The 21183-nt window shown below is 41.5% G+C and overlaps 2 protein-coding genes across 3 annotated transcripts in view; both read right to left on the bottom strand.

Moving 5' to 3' along the window:
* The window catches only part of ZNF81 (zinc finger protein 81), an 84393-nt gene that overhangs the window by 38676 nt on the left and 24534 nt on the right, over nucleotides 1–21183 (bottom strand). The window lies entirely within an intron of this gene.
* LOC137756979 (caspase-3) lies at nucleotides 8114–8950 on the bottom strand. Of its 2 annotated transcripts, XM_068533562.1 has the most exons (2): nucleotides 8459–8950; nucleotides 8272–8343 (listed from the first exon to the last, which is right to left on the bottom strand). In XM_068533562.1, the coding sequence occupies exons 1-2, from the start codon at nucleotides 8939–8941 to the stop codon at nucleotides 8272–8274; spliced, it is 555 nt and encodes a 184-aa protein (XP_068389663.1). In that variant the 5' UTR covers nucleotides 8942–8950. The 2 variants fall into 2 exon arrangements, with proteins under 2 accessions (XP_068389662.1, XP_068389663.1); XM_068533561.1 differs by having other exon boundaries at nucleotides 8114–8950.

The raw sequence follows: 21183 nt of genomic DNA, 5'->3' as shown, positions 1-21183 counted from the left end.
TAGGTATGACCCAGCACTTCCACTTCTGGGTATCTATCTAAAGAAAATGAATACATTAACCCAAAAAGATATCTGCACTCCCACGTTCACTGCAGCATTATTTACAGTAGCCAAGATATAGAATCAACCTAAGCATCCACAAGTGGAAAAATGGATAAAGAAAACGTGGTGTGTGTGTGTGTGTGTGTGTATATACGCACACACACACACACAAACATATACACACACACACATACACACACAATGGAATATTATTCAGCTATAAAAAAGAAGGAAATATTGCCATTTGCAACAACATGGATGGACCTTGAGGGCATTATGCTAAGTGAAATAAATCAGACAGAGAAAGAAAATTCCGTGTGATCTCACTTATATGTGGAGTCTAAGAAAAACAAAAAACAAAAAACAGAGCTCACAGATACAGAGAACAGTTGGTGGTTGCCAGAGGCAGGAGTGGGTGGTGGGTGAAATGCGTGAAGGGGTCAAAAGGTACAAACTTCCAGTTATAAAATAAATAAGCCATGGGGATGTAATATACAGCATGGTAATTATAGTTAATAATACTGTATTGCATATTTGAAAGTTGCTAAGAAAGTAAATCTTAAAAGTTCTCAACACAAGAAAAACATTTGTAATTATGTATGGTAATGGACGTTAGCTAGACTTACTGTGGTGATCATTTCACAATATATACAATATTGAATCATCATGTTATACACCGGAAACTAATATAATGTTATATGTCAATCATACCTCAATTTAAAAAAATAACCAAGTGAAAAGTCTAGAGCTGAAAAATATAATCTGGAACTAAAAAATTCACTAGATGGGCTTAACAGCAGAAAGAGTTAATGAATGTAAAGACAGACAAACAGAAATTGCCCAGTCTGAAAAGCAGAGAGAAAAAATTTGAAAAAAAGAATACAGTCCCAGGATAAGACAATATCAAAAGATCTAACATACATGTAACTGGAGAACCAGAAGGAGACAGGAGAGGGGAAAGGGACAGAAAAATATATTTTTAAAAATAATAGGCACGGACTTCCCTGGTGGTGCAGTGGTTAAGAATCCGCCTGCCAATGCAGGGGACACAGGTTCGAGCCCCGGTCCGGGAAGATCCCACATGCTGTGGAACAACTAAGCCCGTGTGCCACAATTACTGAGCCTGCACTCTACAGCCCGTGAGCCACAACTACTGAGCCCGCGTGCCACAACTACTGAAGCCCGCGCGCCTAGAGCCCGTGCTCTGCAACAAGAGAATCCACTGCAATGAGAAGCCCGTGCACCACAATGAAGAGTAGCCCCCGCTCGCCGCAACTAGAGAAAGCCCGCACACAGCAACAAAGACCCAATGCAGCCAAAATTAAAAAATAAATAAGTAAATAAATAAATTTATAAAAAAAAATAATAGGCAGAAACTTCCCAAATATGGTAAAAGACATAAATTTACAGATTCAAGCAGGATAAATCCACAGAAAACCACACCTATGCACACTGTAGTCAAACTAATGAAAACCAAAGAAGAAAAGAAAACAGCCAGAAAACAAACAAACAAAAAAAGACATATTACATACAGGGAAACAGTGATTAAAATGACCACTCAGTGCTCAACAGAAGAAATAGAGGTCAAAATACAGAATACAAACTACAAAATTTTTACATGCTGAAGAAAATTAAGTGTTACCTGGCTGGGCAAATTTAGGAGTTCCTTGATAAGTTCTTCATGGCTTTTGGTTCTACCCTCTGTGTTTTTGGTCCCACCCTCTGAGCCATCTTTCCTATTTCATGAAAGGTTGAAAGGTAGCATTTCAGGAAAAGTAGCAGAAGAGTTTTCTCAGTCTGCTTCCTACTATGAGTTGTCTGTGAATCTCACTGGGTTCACTTCCTTAGATGAAAAGTGCACCTACAGATCTCTTTTTGAGATAAGCCATTCTTTATCTTGGACTCCTGCTGAGAGGGCTGAGGGACACACTCTTAAGCTTCCTAGAGGCCCTCTTGTTTGATTGAGATCTATGAGGCACTCTTAATCTCTTCAAGGGGAGTTTTGTGTGGCTGAATGCTCTGGTCCTCAGATCTGAGGTCTTAAAAAAAGGCTGTATAGTCACATCTTTTGCTTTATTTCTAGATCATATTTTCCTGATAGTGTTTCAGAACTATTTCTTAACTTTAGAATCTTGTGCTATCTGCAGAGGCTAATAATTTTCAAAACCATCAAGTCCTGGATCCTTTGTGTTTGACAGTCTTTCTCTCAATTTATCTCCTTTCACATTTTGCTAAAAGCAGCAAGAAGAAACTAGATGCCTTCCACACTTTTCTTGGAAATATTAGATAGATCACCAAGTTCATGAAGCACAATTCTCTACTTTCCACATAACTGCAGATGACAGTGTTGCTAAGTTTCTATCACATAAGCTCCTTCAGTTTCCAAAACATGTTCTTCACTTCCTTTTGAGCCTTCAGCAGCACCCTATAGTCCAAATTTCAATTAATAATCTATTCAGGCAATTTAGGATTTCTCTAATATGCTCGTTAAAATCCTTCCAGCCTCCACCCACATCCAAGTTTGAAAGATATTCCCACATTTTTAGGTATGTTATGACAACACCCTACTCCCAGTACCAAAATCTGTGTTAGCTTTCTATTTGATGCATAGCAAATTACCCTAAAACTTAGTGAGTTACAACAATATCCATTATCTCACAGTGGGTCAGGGGTCCAGGTGTGGCTTAGCTAGGTCCTCTCACTCGGGGTCTCCCACAAGGCTGCAATCAAGATGTTGGCCAGGGCTACGTTCATCTTGAACACTGACTTGGAATGACCCACTTCCAAGCTCAGGCAAGTGGTTGTTGATAAGATTCATGTCTCGAGGTTTGTTGTACTGAGTGACTCAGTTCCTCATTGACTGTTGGCCAGTGGCTGCCCTCAGTCCTTTGCCACGTGGATCTCTCCATAGGGAAGTTCACAACATGGTAGCTTGTTTCATCAAAGCCAGCAAGCGAGAAGAGCCAGAGAGAGTGCCAGCAAGATGGAAGTTACAGTCTTTTATAACCTAATCACATAAGTGACATCCCAACACCTTTACCTTATTCTGTTTCTTAGAAGCAAGTCACTAGGTCCAGCCCACATACAAAGGGGAGTGGATTACACAAGGGTATGAATACCGAGAAGTAGGGATCACTGACAGCCAACTTAGAAGGCTGCTTACTAAAAAAAAAATCAAAATTTGCATGAAGCAGATAAAGATAAATTTAGAAGGAAATTTATAGCTTTAAATGCTTATATTAGAAAAGAGTCTAAAATCAATGACCTAAAATTTAACCTCAAGGAGCTAGAAAGTAAAAGACCAAATAAACCCAAAGAAGGTAAAAGAAAAGAACTAGCAAAGATCAAAAAAATTAATGAAATAGAAAACAAATGACAGAAAAAGTCAACAAAAAATTAATTCAAGCTGTATTATAGACCTAAACATAAAAACTAAAACTAAAAATGTCCCGGAAGAAAACATAAGAGAACATCTTTGCAATGCTGGGACAAGCAAGGATTTCTTGACATAGTACAAAAAGCAACAACCACAAAAGAAAATTTTGGTAAATGGGACCTTATCAAAATTAAAACTTCTGCTCATCAAAAGATGTCATTAACTCATAGACATAGAGAACAGACTTGTGGTTGCCAAGGGGGAGGGGCAGTGGGGGAGGGATGGATTGGGAGTTTGGGGTTAGCAGATGCAAACTATTACATACAGAATGGATACACAACAAGGTCCTACTGTAGAGCACAGGGAATTATATTCAATATCCTGTGATAAGCCATAATGGAAAAGAATGTGAAAAAGAATATATATATGTATAACTGAATCACTTTGCTGTACAGCAGAAATGTTGAACACAACATTGTAAATCAACTATACTTCAATAAAATAAAAATTTTAAAAAGATGTCATTAAGAAAACAAAAAGCCAAGACACAGACTGGGAGAAAATATTTGCAATATGTATACAAAACACCCATATTAAGAATGTATAGGGCTTCCCTGGTGGCGCAGTGGTTGAGAATCTGCCTGCCAATGCAGGGGACGCGGGTTCGAGCCCTGGTCTGGGAAGATCCCACATGCCGCGGAGCAACTAGGCCCGTGAGCCACAATTGCTGAGCCTGCGCGTCTGGAGCCTGTGCTCCGCAACAAGAGAGGCCACGATAGTGAGAGGCCCGCGCACCGCGATGAAGAGTGGCCCCCGCTCGCCGCAACTAGAGAAAGCCCTCGCACAGAAATGAAGACCCAACACAGCCATAAAATAAATAAATAAATAAATAAATAAATAAATAAAATTAATTAAAAAAAAAAAGAATGTATAAAGAACTCCTACAAAGCAAAAGACATGTAACCCAATTTTTTAAAATGGGCAATATATTTGAACAGACACACATGAAAAAGACATACCAATAAAGCATATTAAAAGATGTTCAACATCATTAGTTATAAGGGAAATGCAATTTAAACTACACTGAGATAGCACTATACACTCACTTTCAAAGCTAAAGTTAAAAAGAAACTGAAAAATTGCTGGTAGAAATGTAAAACTGAACTATCACTTTGGAAACTTGTTTGGCAGTTTCTTTTTTTTTTTTTTTTTTGGCTGTTTTGGGTCTTCGCTGCTGTGCGCAGGCTTTCTCTAGTTGTGGTGAGCAGGGGCTACTCTTTGTTGTGGTGCCCGGGCTTCTCATTGTGGTGGCTTCTCTTGTTGCGGAGCATGGGCTCTAAGCGCACGGGCTCAGTGGTTGTGGCACGTGGGCCCTAAAGCATGCGGGCTCAGTAGTTGCAGCACGCGGGCCCTAGGGCATGCAGACTCAGTAGTTGTAGCGCACGAGCTTAGTTGCTCCACAGCATGTGGGATCTTCCTGGACCAGGGGTCGAACCTGTGTCCCCTGCATTGGCAGGCGGATTCTTAACCACTGCCCCACCAGGGAAGTCCCTGGTTTTGCAGTTTCTAATAAAGTTAAATATACACCAGCCTGTAATCTGGCAATTCCATTCCTTGGTAGATACTAAAAAGAAATGACAACAATATATCCTCAGAAAAATTCCACAAGAATATTTATAGCAGGATTTATCATGATAAAAAAAACTAGAAACATTCCAAATGTTCATCAGCAGGTAAATGCATAAACAAATTATAGTATATTCATATAATTGAATATTCAGCAATAAAAAAGAAAGAGCTACTGGTAGAACCAACAACCTGGATGACTCTCAAAAATTTACAAATAGAAGCCAAACGCAGAGCCAAACACAAACCGTATGATTCTATTTATATGACAATCAAGGACCAGCAGGGCTAATCTATAGGGATTAAAAATATTAACAATGGTTGCCTCAGGGGGAGGATATTGACTGATTAGGCGGGAACCTTCAAGGGTGATGGACATGTTCTATATTTTAATTTGAGTGATGGGTATACATATTTGTCAAAATTCATTAAACTATACCATTTAAGATCTGGGTAATTCAATGTAGTTCAAATATAACTCAGTTTCAAAAAACACAAAAAACAAAAAGTGCATATTATAAATACATTCAGGGTACAATGTGGGCCCCAAAGAGAAAACAGTCGATTCTACTGGGGATGTAGGTTTAGGTTCCATAGAGCTGGTACAGTTTAAACTGAATCCTGGAAAAAGTAAGTGTGATAGAGATAAGTGGGGGAAAATGTTTTCCAGAAAAGACAAAGAGATTGGTGTGGAGACAGGAAAATACACAGTAATTAAGCAAAGAGCGAACAGCTTTGTGAAAAGGAGAGATTATATAACATGTCAAGGAGGCAATTAAGAGAAAAAAAAATCCAAGGAAGTATGCTGGAGTCTGATCATGAAATAGTGTGAATTCTTTTAGTAACAGATCACCACTGAAGTGTTTTATTTTTATTTTTTTAAGTTAAAATTTATATTTGGGAATAAAAATTCATAATAACAAATTTTTTATAAAACTGCCACACAGGAACACACCTTAAGATACCATTACATGCTTCATTTACTTAGAAAAAGTTACAGACATAGTCAAAACAAATAGCTCTCCTTTATAAATGTGAGTTCCTTTCTTTTAGCAAAAGAAAGCTCACGGGAAATGTCAGACTGAAAACCAGCGGGATACAGCGATGCAGGGATAGCTCAACACCTCCTGAGCTAGAAGGCTCGGAGCCAGGCCTCCCTGGCTGGGGGCTGTGCTGCTTCTCCTCTCTGGCCTTCAGTTTCCCTGGCACCAAAGGAGGGAAGACTGGATGACTGATAAAGTCCTGGGTGCCATGGTCCTTTCATTTCAGAGAACAGTATATGATCATAACAGTATCATTCTCCTTTGATTGTAAATGTCAACAGAACACAACTTAACATGCTGAAAAATTTTACTGCAAAGAGTGCTATGATTTTTCCCATACTCTGCAAAGGATGGATGAGGGCCCATATTATCAGGCCACACTCACTGCTTATATTGGAAAATGAGGAAATGCTAATGAAATTGCTCTTATGGGCTGACATTCATGGATGGCAGAAAGGGACGTTCCAGAAGGAGTCCAGGATTTGCTCTTCGGGAGTATTTCAGCTCCCGGCCAAAGTTCGGTGGCCAAGTGCACACATGGGCACACCCATGCCCGCGTGCAGTCTGTAAAGGTCACTGAGCACTTGTTAACCTTGAAGGGGAAAGAGAAACCTCAGTATTTTCCCCCAACAACACTTCAAGCCTCTTGTAAATCATATTCAAATTCATACACTTAAGCATTGATTTACATACTTAATTTCTGACAGGCTGACAACCGCAGCCCTTCTCCCCCTCAGTGTAAAGTGAGAAGTGAATTGCTATTCAGTGTATCCGTTACATTGGCAGTGGCGCTAAGTGTATTTTATATAATGTGCTATCTACACAAAGGCAGGTAAGAATTTGATTTAACATCCAGTTAAAAGCCATCATTGAAAAATTTTTTTAAAAAAGAGTGCTATGATTTTTATTATGCCTCTCACCATCTTTGGAAAATTTCCATTTCAGAAGTTTGATGTGGTTCACTTTCTTGGAGCTTCTTGCCTTGGGAGCATCCTCCGCGCACACCAGTACCTATGAAGATAATTAGCCAGCATCCCTTCCCCTGAAGCCGTAGTCTATGGCTCTGCCTTCATCACATAGGCTGCGCTGTGTCCCTGTTCAAGCTCACACTATCTTCTAATTACGGAGTGCCCAGATGCTTGATTTACTGTTTCTTCCTTACACCTCACTGTGTATTCTGCAAGTTGTATTTTAGTATGTTCCTACAGAGTTTCTTCAATTCACGCTGCTATCAGTGTGATCAAAGTTTGAAGTTTTGACATAAGAGCCCTTCAGGTATTCTGTAGGAAAGCGAGGCCCAGCAGCTAGTGGGAAGAGTTGCATTTCAGCACCTTAGAGTCCTAACTCTTGTCTCCCTCTATAAATGTTGCATTTAACCTTGAGAGCGTCAACTTAGTTTTCTCACACATTTTCAAGTAAAACATTTAGTTCCTTTTTCAATACTAAACATGATTTTTTCTTTTAACAACAAAGACATGCATCACAAAACCATGTGCTCAGAGAAGTGATGCAAAAATACCATTGTCTTATCTCCAAATACTAATTCTAAGATCAAGGTCTTCAAGCCTTTGACCACGCACATGGACCACCAATTTCTAGGATACATTATTCCACATCATCATTTCTATAGTTTGACAAAAACCATAACACATTCTCTGATACAACAACATATCCATATCAATGAAATACATTACTGCAATGTTTAACTTCTTCCATAATTCCTTGAAAATCTGTAGCATAGCATAATCACTAAAACTTGCTAATTATGAGAGCTGTTAATTTATAATCCTCTCATAATGACTGTACCACTATCCATTTTTATTTATTCTTAAATTCAATTTCAACTACCTGATTGTGTCTGAGGTAGCTTCATAGTAGTTTTATTGCTATGAAAGTGACATGTTTCCAAGTATCACCTGGGGGATTAGATTAGATTTAAATGAGAGAGGAAAATATAGTATCAGTTACACCGTTTCCTCACTTGGCATACAAATTTTTTTTTTAAAATCATCCATTTCTTTAGTGATTAAAAATACAGTTCTTTTGTGAGCATAGACACAATACAAGGAATCTGTTTCTTTGCGTGAAAAGCAGAATCAGTGGAAAAGGACTTGAATTCTATCACTAGCTTTTGGTTCACCCAAGTGAGAGCATGCATAAGCTCAAGCTTGTAAGCGTACTGTTTCAGCATTGCACAAAGTGACTGGATGAACCAGGATCCGTCCTTTGAATTTTGCCAGGAATAGTAACCAGGTGCTGCAGAATATGCACACAAGAAGTCTGCCTCAAGCGGTATTTTCTGACAGGCCGTGTCATCCTCAACACCACTGTCTGTCTCAATACCACAGTCCAGTTCTGTGCCTCGGCAGGCCTGAATAATGAAAAGTTTGGGTTTTCCAGTTAGACTTCTACAACAGTCCCCTCTGAAGAAACCTGTTAATTTTTTCAGATCGACAGGTCCATTTGTTCCAAAAATTTTTCCTTCCTCACCACGGCTTAGAAGCACGCAAATATAACTGCTCCTTTTGCTATGATCTTCTTTAGAAACACTGTACATTAATTCCAAAATTTCTTTACATGTAAGATCATTTTTATTCCTGACTTCGTATTTCAAGTTCGTGAAGGTTTCCCAGAGGTTTGCTGCATCTACATCTGTACCAGACCGACATGACATCCCAGTACTTTTATGAAAGTTCTTGTTATTAATTATCATACATAAACCCATTTCAGGATAATGCATTTTGTAACTATCATCCAAGGATATTCCAGAGTTCATTGATTTGCTTCCATGTAAGACCTTTGTCTCTGAAGTTTTAATGGATTTTGAATCCACTGAATTTTCAGTGTTCTCCATGGATACTTTTATTAATGTTCAGCCCCCATGCCGCAGCCACTGGCTGGCTCTGCTCGGCTCGGTTCCTGCTCTCTGAAGTGTTTTATATATCAGGAAAGAGACATTACTTGAGTTTTACACTAAAATGATTATCCTTCCTCTAAGTACTGCATTTCAGGACACACCAATAGTTGATTATGGAAATTTATTCTTTCAGAAGTATTCCAGCTAATAAATGCTAATAAAAGCAAGAATCACCAACGGCTGCCAAAACCATTGGGTGAAAGAATAAAGGGACTTTAAAACCTATGGATTGGGTTGACAACACCTGAACATACTGAGAGAGAGACAACCAGGCATTATGTGCCTTCTGGGGGGGATGAACTAGCAAGCACTCAGTACCACCTATGGGGCTTCCCTGGTGGCGCAGTGGTTGAGAATCTGCCTGCCAATGCAGGGGACACGGGTTTGAGCCCTGGTCTAGGAAGATCCCACATGCCGCGGAGCACCTAGGCCTGTGAGCCACAACTACTGAGCCTGTGTGTCTGGAGCCTGTGCTCCGCAACAAGAGAGGCCGCGATAGTGAGAGGCCCGTGCATCGCGATGAAGAGTGGCCCCCGCTTGCCACAACTAGAGAAAGCCCTCGCACAGAAACGAAGACCCAACACAGCCAAGAAAAAATAAATAATAAATAAATTAAAAAAATACCACCTATGAAGTATTTTTGCCTAAAAATTGAATCTGCATTGATCAAGCCTCTAGATTTACCTGTTCACATTAAAATGGTGATATGGGAACTATTAAATACTCCACAAGAATACACTTATCAAATTCTAAAATGTGGAACACAGCTCGGGGCAAGTGGTCCAATTTCTTCAATAAATAAATAGTAAGGGGAAAAACAAGAGGGAGGAGAATTGGTTAGATCTGTTCCAGATTAAAAGGGACTTGAGAGACTATTGGGAGAAAATTCTCCACAAATCTCACATTTCTGTATATCTTTCAAGCAGACTCATAACTGCCTTTTTTCCAAACTATCTTTTCGAAGATATTTATATAGTGAACAGGCTTAGAAGATAGAGTGCCCCTCTCCAGAGCAAAGGGCAGGTTATACTAGAAATTGTACTCAAGATATTTCTTCCTCAAGGCAAGGATCAGGCAGGCTTACTGCCCTTCATGAAAGGTTCGAGATCTATAAACTTGGGGTTCCTCTCCTATAATGGAATCCACTGCATGTGCAGGTATCACCTGGCCCTCTGCATCACCCTGTGGGAATTGAGGCTTAGAGAAGTGGTGCAAATGTTCACACTCTGGCTACCACTAATGCTGTGAGTATTCAAGTCCTTTGTCTCGGACCCAGGAGTTCATGTCTTCTACCAGCATCCATGAAACTGTGCCCAGCTAACTTGTTAGCTTGCAAGTAGGATAAAATCTCAGACCTTTCACAGTTCTTGGAAGTTTTGATGATTAGGATGGGCAGTGCAAGGGCTAACCAAGCACTTGGCCCAACAAGGATCCTGCAGGAGCCACAGAAGCTGTAGGAGCTGCAGGCTGACTGGTGTCCCACACCACCCTGCTGAGCCAGCAGGTCACTTCCAAATGATGGTGGAGTAGAAGGACATGAGCTCACCCCCTTCTTATGAAAACACCAAAATCACAACTAATTGCTGAACAACCATCGACAAAAAAGTGCTGGAACCTACCAAAAAAGGATACCCTACTCCCAAAGACAAAGAGGAGGCCACAGCAAGATGGTAGGAGGGGCACAACTGTGATAAACACAAATCTCATCCCTGCCAGGTGGGCGACCCACAAACTGGAAAACAATTATACCACAGAAGTTATCCCCCAGGAGTGAAAGTTCTGAGCCCCACGTCAGGCTCCCCAGCCTGGGGGTCTGGCAACAGGAGGAGGAGCCAGAGAATCTAGATGTGAAGTCTAGTGGAGTTTGATCGTAGGACTTCCACAGGGCTGGGGGAAAGAGAGACTCCACTCTTGGATGGCACGCACAAAGTCTTGTGCGCGCCAGGACTCAGGGGAAAAAGGCAGTGACCCCGTAAGAGACTGGGCCAGACCTACCTGTTAGTACTGAAGGGTATTCTGTGGAGGTGAGGGGTGGCTGGGGCTCACTGCGGGGACAAGGACACTGGCAGCAGCAGTTCTGGGAAGTACCCATTGGCGTGAGCCCTCCTGGAGGCCACCATTAGCCCCACCAAACAGCCCGTAGGCTCCAGTGCTGGGTCACCTCAGGCCAAACAACAAACAGGTTGGGAACACAGCCCCACCCATCAGCAGACAAGCAGATTAAAGTTTTACTGAGCACAGCCCTGCCCACCAGAGGGACAAGACCCACTTCCACCCACCACCAGTCCCTCCTAGCAGGAAGCTTGCACAAGTCTCTTAGATAGCCTCATCCACCAGAGGGCAGACAGCAGAAGCAAGACAGTGAAGATGATCCAATATCTCGGAAAAAGAATGGAGGTAAGGATCAAGAAGATGCAAGAAATGTTTAACAAAGACCTAGAAGAACTAAAGAACAAACAAACAGAGATGAACAATACAGTAAATGAAATGAAAAATACACTAGAAGGAATCAATAGCAGAGTAAATGAGGCAGAAGAACGGGTAAGTGACCTGGAAGACAGAATGGTGGAAATCACTGCCTCAGAACAGAATAAAGAAAAAAGAATGAAAATGAAGACAGTCTAAGAGACCTCTGGGACAACATTAAATGCACTAACATTCGTATTATAGGGATCCCAGAAGGAGAAGAGAGAGAGAAAGGACCTGAGAAAATAGTTGAAGAGATAATTGCTGAAAACTTCCCCAACATGGGAAAGGAAACAGTCACCCAAGTCCAGGAAGTGAGGAGAGTCCCAGCAGGATAAACCCAAGGAGGAACATGCTGAGACACGTAGTAATCAAACTGACAAAAATTAAAGACAAAGGATAGGCTGTGCACAGAGATGTGGCTTTCTGGAAAAGGAAATATAAGGGACTCACAGGGCTTCCCTGGTGGCGCAGTGGTTGAGAATCTGCCTGCCAATGCAGGGGACACGGGTTCCAGCCCTGGTCTGGGAAGATCCCACATGCCACAGAGCAACTAGGCCTGTGAGCCACAACTACTGAGCCTGCGCGTCTGGAGCCTGTGCTCCGCAGCAAGAGAGGCCGCGACAGTGAGAGGCCCGCGCACCGCGATGAAGAGTGGCCCCCGCTCGCCGCAACTAGAGAAAGCCCTCGCACAGAAACGAAGACCCAACACAGCCAAACTAAATAAATAAATAAAATTTAAAAAAAAGATCCCTGGAACCTGTGGATATGTTATACTACATGGCAATGGGGAATTTAGGTTGCAAATGGAATTAAGGTTGCTAATCAACTGACCCTGAGACAAGGAAATTATCTTGGACTATTAGGTTAGGGCCAATGTAAAGAGTCCTTAAAAGTGTAGGAGTGAGGTAGAAGAGAAGGTTAGAGTGATATAGTGTGAGAAGAACTGACCCACTAATGCTGGCTTTAAAGATGAAGAGGACCATGTGAAGGAACATGTGTGGCCTCTAGAAGCTGGAAAGAGCAAAGAAATAGATTCTTGAGCCTTCAAAAAGGAACCCACCCCTGCCAACATCTTAACTTTAGCCCAGTGAGAGCCATTTTGGACTTCTGAACTATAGAACTATAAGATAATAAATTTCTGTTGTTTTAAGCCACTGAGTTTGTGGCAATTTGTCACAGCAATGATAGAAAACTAAGACAGGCAAATTAAGGAGATCTGAGGGAAGTCTATGGAATCAGTAGTGAAAATGTTCAACCAAATTGTATGGTCAACTGTTCAATATATGGTCCTCCACTTTACTGGCAGTCAATGAGGAGGAACTGGAGAAGTTATTGCACACCAAGTACCACAAAGTAGGTTTAAAGACAGCTGTCTGAACAGTGTTCTGGTTGGTCCTAACTCTCATCCAGGTTGGGGCTTCCTCACCAATCTTGTGGCCAATCTCAAGTCCACCCCATTGTAACAGCTAGGATAGGCATACCTCAGAGATACTGTGGGTATTCCAGACCACCACAATAAAGCAAATATTGCAATAAAGTGAGACACACAAATTTTTTGGTTTCCCAGTGCATATAAAAGTTATGTTTATACTATATTGTAGTCTATTAAGTGTGCAACAGCATTATATCTAAAAAAGCAATGTACATATCTTAATTTAAAAATACTTTATTGCTAAAAAAATGCTAACCATCATCTGAGCCTTCCACAAGTCATAATCTTTTTGCTGGTGGAGGGTCTTGCCTTGATGTTGGTGGCTGCTGACTGATCAGTGTGGTGGCTGCTGAAGGATGGGCTGACTGTGGCAATTTCCTAGTAGAATATAACAGTGAAGTTTGCCTCATTGACTGACTCTTCCTTTCATGAATGATTTCTCTGTAGCATGCAATGCTGTTTGATAGCATTTTAACCACAGTAGAACTTCCTTCAAAATGCGAGTCAATCCTCTCAAACCCTGCCACTGCTTTATCAACTAAGTTTATGTCATATTCTAAATCCTTTGTGGTCATTTCTTTACTGGTGAGCTTTCCCATTCATAATATTCTTGTTCCTAGTTGTGGCCTTTTCTTTTCCCTAGAGAAGTTCCTTTAGCATTTGTTGTAAAGCTGGTTTGGTGGTGCTGAATTCTCTTAGCTTTTGCTTGTCTGTAAAGCTTTTGATTTCTCCATCAAATCTGAATGAGAGCCTTGCTGGGTAGAGTATTCTTGGTTGTAGGTTTTCCCTTTCCATCACTTTAAATATATCATGCCACTCCCTTCTGGCCTGCAGAGCTTCTGCTGAAAAATCAGCTGATAACATTATGGGGATTCCCTTGTATGTTATTTGCTGCTTTTCCCTTGTTGCTTTTAATATTTTCTCTTTGTCTTAAATTTTTGTCAATTTGATTAATATGTGTCTCGGCATGTTGGGTTTATCCTGTATGGGACTCTCTGCACTTCCTAGACTTGGGTGACTGTTTCCAAGAAAATGTTAGGCAAGTTTTCAGCTATTATCTCTTCAAATATTTTCTCAGGCCCTTTCTCTCTTTCTTCTCCTTCTGGGTCCCCTATAATGCAAATGTTGGTGTGTTTAATGTTGTCCCAGAGGTCTCTTAAACCATCCTCATTTCTTTTCATTCTTTTTTCTTTATTCTGTTCTAAGGCAGTGATTTCCACCATTCTGTCTTCCAGGTCACTTACCCGTTCTTCTGCCTCATTTATTCTGCTATTGATTCCTTCTAGAGAATTTTTAATTTCATTTATTGTGTTGTTCAACTCTATTTCTTTGTTCTTTGTATCTTCTAGCTCTTTGTTAAACATTTCTTGTATCTTCTTGGTCTGCGCCTCCATTCTTTTTCCGAGATCTTGGATCATCTTTACTATCATTACTCTGAATAATTTTTCAGGTAGATTGACTATCTCCACTTCACTTAGCTGTTTTTCTGGGGTTTTATCTTGTTCCTTCGTCTGGCACATATTCCTCTGCTGTCTCATTTTGTCTAACTTTCTGTGTTTGTGGTCTCCGTTCCATAGGCTGCACAATTGTAGTTCCTCTTGCTTCTGGTGTCTGCCCCCTGGTAGGTGAGGCTGGTCTAAGAGGCTTGTGTAAGCTTCCTGGTGGGAGGGACTGGTGCCTCGATTCTAAACTAACTTCTCAATCAATTGACACCCAGTGGATTTGGCACATGTTTCATTCCATTTCTAGTTATAGAGACTGAGCAGTCCAAGAACAAAGGGCCAGCATGAAGGTTCTGGTGAAGGTCTGCTTCCTCCTCACTGTGTCTTCAGGTTGTGGAAGCAGCAGAGATTTTTAAAATAAGAGATTCCCAGAGAACTTTTGCACCTGAGGCAGGCAATTTTTTCTCCTTTATTCACTCTACTCTGCTGGCTTGGACAGTTCAGTGGAACAGTTTAGTTACTCTCCATCCTTGATAAGACTGCCTTGGGCCTCACCACCCCAACCAGCCTTCAGGTACTTCTGTATTAGGAGATATTCTTTCTTGAGAGTATAATTCTGACTGCTTCTGTCTCAATCTCGATTTTAATTGTTGAGATTAAAGCTCTGCCCTCAAAGTCATTCTCCTCTACAGCACTCACGTCAGCCAGGTGCTCCCCAGAACTAAATAAGAGACACGGCTCAGGTTGAGGGCCGATGGCCTAGTCCCTTTGTTGTCATCTCAACAGTATTCACAGCATCTTCACCAGGAGTAGATTCTATTTCAAGAAACCACTTTTTTTGCTCATACATAAGAAGCTACTCCTCATCTAATCAAGTTTTATGATGAGATTGCAGGAATTTGGTCACATCTTCAGGCTCTACTTCGAATTCAAGTCTGCTTGCTATTTCCACCACATCTGCAGTTACTTCCTTCACTGAAGTCTTGAATCCCTCAAAGTCATCCATGAGGTTGGAATCAACTTCTTCCAAACTTGTGTTAATGTTGATATTTTTATCTCTTCCCATGAATCATGAATATTCTTAATGGCATCTAGAATGGTGAATCCTTTCCAGAAGGTTTTCAATTGACTTTGCCCAGATCTATCAGAGGAATCACTACCTATGGCAGCTATAGCATTATGAGATGTATTTCTTAAATAATAACACTTGATGTTGAAATTACTCCTTGACCCATGGGCTGTAGATGGATATTGTGTTAGCAGGCATGAAAACAACATTAATCTTGCTGTACAATCTCCATCAGAGCTTTTGGGTGACCAGGTACATTGCCAATGAGTAGTAATATTTTGAAAGCAATCTTTTTTTTTCTGAGCAATAGGTCTCAACAGTGGACTTAAAATATTCAGTAAACCATGTTGTAAACAGATGTGCTGTCATCCAGGCTTTGTTGTTTCACTTACAGAGGACAGGCAGAGTAGATTTAGCATAATTCTTAAGGGCCCTAGGATTTTCAGAATGGTCAATGAGCATTTGCTTTTTCTTAAAGTCATCAGCTGCATTAGCTCCTAAAGTCGGCCTTCAAAGTTAGAAACTTTGAAGCCAGGCATTAACTTCTCTCTAGCTATGAAAGTCCTAGATGGCATCTTCTTCCAATATAAAGCTCTTTCATCTACACTGAAAATCTGTTGTTTGGTGTAGCCACCTTTATTAGTTATTTTAGCTAGATCTTCTGGATAACTTGCTGCACTTTCCACATCAGCACTTGCTATTTCACCTTGTGCTTTCATGTTATGGAAAAGGTTTCCTTAACCCTCATAAACCAACCTCTGCTAGCTTCAAACTTTTCTTCTCTAGCTTCCAAACCTCTCTCAGCCTTCACAGAATAGAAGAGAGTTAGGGCCTTGCTCTGGATTAGGCTTTGGCTTAAGGGAATCTTGTGGCTGGTTTGATCTTCTATCCAGACCACTAAACCCTTCTCCATATCAGCAATAAAGTGGTTTCACTTTCTTATCATTTGTGTGTTCACTGGAGTACCACTTTTAATTTCCTTCAAGAACTTTTTCTTTGTACTCACAACTTGGCTGTTTAGTGCAGGAGGCCTAGCTTTCAGGCTATCTCAACTTTTGACATGCCTTCCTCACTAAGCTTAATCATTTCTAGCTTTTGATTTAAAGTGAGAGACTCTTCCTTTCACTTGAACACTTAGAGGCAATTGTAAGGTTATTAATTGGTCTAATTTCAATATTGTTATGTCTCAGGGAATAGGGGGGCCTGAGGAGAGGGAGAGGGACAAGGAACGGCTAGTCAGTGGAGCAGTTTGAACACATACATTTATCAACTAAGTTTGCCATCTTATATGGGAACAGTTTGTGGCATCCCAAAACAATTAACAATAGTAACATCAAAGATCACTGGTCAAGGGGCTTCCCTGGTGGCGCAGTGGTTGAGCATCTGCCTGCCAATGCAGGGGACATGGGTTCGAGCCCTGGTCTGGGAAGATCCCACATGCCGCGGAGCAACTAGGCCCGTGAGCCACAATTGCTGAGCCTGCGCGTCTGGAGCCTGTGCTCTGCAACAAGAGAGGCCACGACAATGAGAGGCCCGCGCACCGCGATGAAGAGTGGCCCCCACTTACCGCAACTAGAGAGGGCCCTTGCACAGAAATGAAGACCCAACACGGCCATAAATAAATAAATAAATAAATATTTTTTTTAAAAAAAAGATCATTGGTCAAAGATCACCGTAACAAATATAATAATAAGGAAAACGTTTGAAATGTTGCAAGAATTACCAAAATGTGACACAGAGACATGAAGTAAGCAAATGCTGTTGAAAAAATGGTGCCAATAGACTTGCTCAACATAGGGTTGCCACAAAGCTTCAATTTGTAAAAAAAACCACAATACCTGCAAAGCAAAGTGCAATAAAACGAGGGATGCCTGTACTAAGAGTCAGTTGAGGGCAGCGGTAGCTCCCAGCACTTCTCAGACAACAGCTACAGAGATGAGCATCTATACTCAGGGCAAAAGGAGGGAAACTTGTAACCAGTATGGGCAGGAGCCAGGCACATGGTTACAGCTTTGGCTGGTTGGTTGAAAGAGGAGCAGGAGGGCATGTGAAGCTTGTTATGGAAGAATGGAAACAGCTGGAATGTCTTATGGCTCAGCCCCTCCTACAGTCTATCATGCCAACCTCAGATCAATTGAGAAACAACAGCCAAAGGTCTCAGAGGTTTTTTGCAGTAGGCCGTGCCTGCTATAATTCAGCCTTCTTGGTGAGATTTCCCTGAGACAAACTCCTGTGGGAAACCACAGATGAGGCAGTGACTAGCATCCAGGCTCTTACTGCCCCATACTGGATCTTTAGTGCTGATGAAGATGAAAATGACCTACTGCCAAATGAGAAACTGACCCAAAGAATTCTAGATAAAATTTTGAGGTCAGCCTCACTGCCCTGAAAGACTTCCCTAGCCTTTATCTTAAAAGTAAGTGAAAACTTAAGATATGCTATTATAGATGGGGTTCAGGATGTGCTACCCCCACATATGGCACCTTGGCATATTGGATATTTTAAGCTGAAGGGGTTGGAGAACACAGAAGTAGGGAGGTCATGCTGACCTTCCCCCGCCCGTCTCCCCTGAAACAGATCACCCTCATGTGAGAGGTGCCCTGCCTACACCCAGAGGAAAGCAGCATCCTTATCTCCAAAAACAAAGGGATCCTCAGAAACAAGTCGTGCTAACTTTCCCACAGTTTACTACATTTACCTCATACTCTCTGCCCTATCATATTCCTCCACAACTGTCCACTCTTCATCAAACCCAGCATAAAACTCCTCAGGTCTAACTGTTTCTTTGGGTCTTAATTTCCTTATGAAGGCTCCCACCTCATGTAAAACTTACAAATAAATGTGTATGCTTTTCTCCTGTTAATCTGTCTCTGTCAGTTTAATTTTCAGATCCAGCCAGGTACCCTAAGAAGGTCGAGAAAAACTTTCCTCCTCCCCTACACTATCATGAAAATGGGCAGCAAGTGCCCCAGATTAAAGTGGACACCTTAAAAAGAAAAAGTTGCTACTGCACTAGTAATGCCTGAGCTAGCCAATGGGCACAAACGGAAAGCAATATGGCTGTGGCTGCAGAATTGAGGCATCCTAAAAGTTGAAAGACATGGCATCAGTCACAAGGACCTTGCTGCCAGATGCAGAGCTCTGGGCATACTGAAAACATGAGATCATTTGGTTGAGCCCCAAGCAGCCGTTGCATTGTTCAAAACTAAACATAAACGTAAAGACTTGCCTGCTGGCATGGAACCGCCCTCTCACTCCATGCCTCATCCCTCCCTTCCCTTCTACCCTGAAATCAGCTGCTTTGAAGCAATGATTGGGGTGGGACAGAGGGCTCCCTGTTCCCAAGAGGGACCAGAGGCGGCCATACACCCCCCTGAGTATGCTGGAGAACTTCAGGGAAGGGAGAGTCTCAGCCTTTTAAAGCTCTGTTGGATACAGGCACCCGAGACCATCCTATCTGATCTTGAGGGAGTAAGGGAGCACCCAGATTCAGCTGATGGGGTTTAGGTATGGATTAGTGTGGAAAGGAAACTTAAGTGACCTCGGGGGTTGAGGGGGCCCTTTGGGCCAATTCAATGTACACCTGACCCTTGAAAAACATGGGTTTGAGCTCCGCGGGTCCACTTACACGTGGATTTTTTTCAAAAAATCTATTGGAAAAATCCTTGGGGATTTGCGACAATTTGAAAAACTCACAGATGAACCGTGTAGCCTAGAAATATCGAAAAAATTTTAAAAAGTTAGGTATGTCATGAATGCATAAAATATTTGTAGATACTAGTCTATTTTGTCATTTACTGCCATAAAATATACACAAATCTGTTATATAAAGTTAAAATTTATCAAAACTTATGCACACACTTACAGACCACACATGGCGCCGTTCACAGTCAAGAGAAATGTAAACAAATGTAAAAATGCAGTAATAAATCATAACTGCATAAAATTAGCTGTAGTCCATACCGTACTGTAATAATTTCATAGCCACCTCCTTTTGCGATTGCAATGAGCTCAAGTGTTGAGAGTATCCGCTTAAAACGCTGTGTGACGCTAATCATCTCTGCATGAGCAGTTTATCTCTCCACAAAATTGCATATCACGGTAACAAGTCATCTCTCGTGGTTCTCATGTATTTTTCATCGTGTTTAGTGCACTACCGTAAACCTTGAATAACACCGTGGGACCCATACAAAGTGCCACTAGTGATGCTGGAAGTGCTCCCAAGAAGCAGAGGAAAGCCATGACATTACAAGAAAAAGCTGAATTGCTTGCTATGTGCTATATGTTGAGGTCTGCAGCTGTGGTTGCCCACCATTTCAAGATAAATAAATCCAGCAAAAGGACTATTATTTTTTTTTAAAAAAAGGAAATTGGTGAAGCTATCACTGCAGCTATGCCAGCAGGCATGAAAACCTTGCACTTTTTGTGAAATTTTTTTCAACTCGTATTGAAAATGCAGCTTTTATTTGGATGCAGGATTGCTCTGAGAAAGGCATACCTATAGACTCTAACATGATTTGAGCAAAAGCAAAGTCTTTCTACAACAACCTAAAGCAAAACGAAGGTGAAGGATCTAAAGCTGGAGAATGTAATGCCATCAAAGGATGGTTTGATAATTTTAGAAAGAGGTTTGGCCTTTAAAATGTCAAGATAAGAGGAGAAGCAGCTTCTGCTGACCAAGAGGCGGCAGATGAGTTCCCAGACACTATTAAGAAAATCATCAAGGAGATGAGGTATCTGCCTGAACAGGTTTTTAATGCAGGCCAAAGTGCCCTATTGTGGAAAAAATGCCACAAAGGACATTTATTAGTAAGGAAGAGAAGTGAGCACCAGGATTTAAGGCAGGAGGGATAGGCTAACTCTGTTTTGTGCAAACACAGTCGGGTTTATGATCAGGACTGCCCTTATCTATAAAGCTGCTAACCCCTGAGCCCTGAAGGGAAAAGATAAACACCAGCTGCCAGTCTTTTGATGGTACAACAAGAAGACCTGGACAACCAGAACTCTTTTTCTGGATTGGTCCCATCGATGCTTTGTCCCTGAAGTCAGGAAGTACCTTGCCAGTAAGGGACTGCCTTTGAAAGTTCTTTTGATATTGGACAATGTCCCCTGGCCACGCAGAACCTCATGAGTTCAACACTGTAGGCGTCAAAGTGGTTTCCTTGCCCCCAAATAATACACCTCTAATTCAGCCTCTAGATCAGGCAGTCATAAGGACCTTTAAGGCTCATTACACACAGTACGCTATGGAAAGGACTGCCAATGCTATGGAAGAAAACCCCAGTAGAGAGAATATCATGAAAGTCTGGAAGGATCACACCACTGAAGATGCCACCGTTGTTATAGAAAAAGCCATGAAAGCCATCAAGCCCGAAACAATAAACTCCTGCTGGAGGAAACTGTCCAGATGTTGTGCATGACTTCACAGGATTTACGACAGAGCCAATCAAGGAAATCAGGAAAGAGATTGTGATGTGGCAAAAAAGGCAGGGGGTGAAGGGTTTCAAGATATGGATCTTGGAGAAATTCAAGAGCTAATAGACACTACAGCAGAGGAATTCACAGAAGGCGACTTGATAGAGGTGAGTGCTTCCCAACCAGTGCCAGACAATGAGGAGGAAGAAGATGTAGAAGAAGCAGGGCCAGAAAACAAATTGACATTAGGCAATCTGGCAGAAGGGTTCTGACTCTTCAAGACTGCTTTTGACTTCTTTAACGACATGGATCCTTCTATGATACGGGCACTGAAACTAATGCAAATGGTGGA

The sequence above is a fragment of the Eschrichtius robustus genome, chromosome X (genome assembly GCF_028021215.1).
Source record: "Eschrichtius robustus isolate mEscRob2 chromosome X, mEscRob2.pri, whole genome shotgun sequence".
In the NCBI taxonomy this organism is placed as follows: Eukaryota; Metazoa; Chordata; class Mammalia; order Artiodactyla; family Eschrichtiidae; genus Eschrichtius; species Eschrichtius robustus.
The sequence above is the reverse complement of the archived record's forward strand: the minus strand, read 5'-3'. Positions and strand labels throughout refer to the sequence as shown.

Bases quoted from the DNA above. Each gene is read 5' to 3' on its own strand.
- LOC137756979 (XM_068533561.1), bottom strand. From the start codon at position 8,941: ATGGAGAACACTGAAAATTCAGTGGATTCAAAATCCATTAAAACTTCA.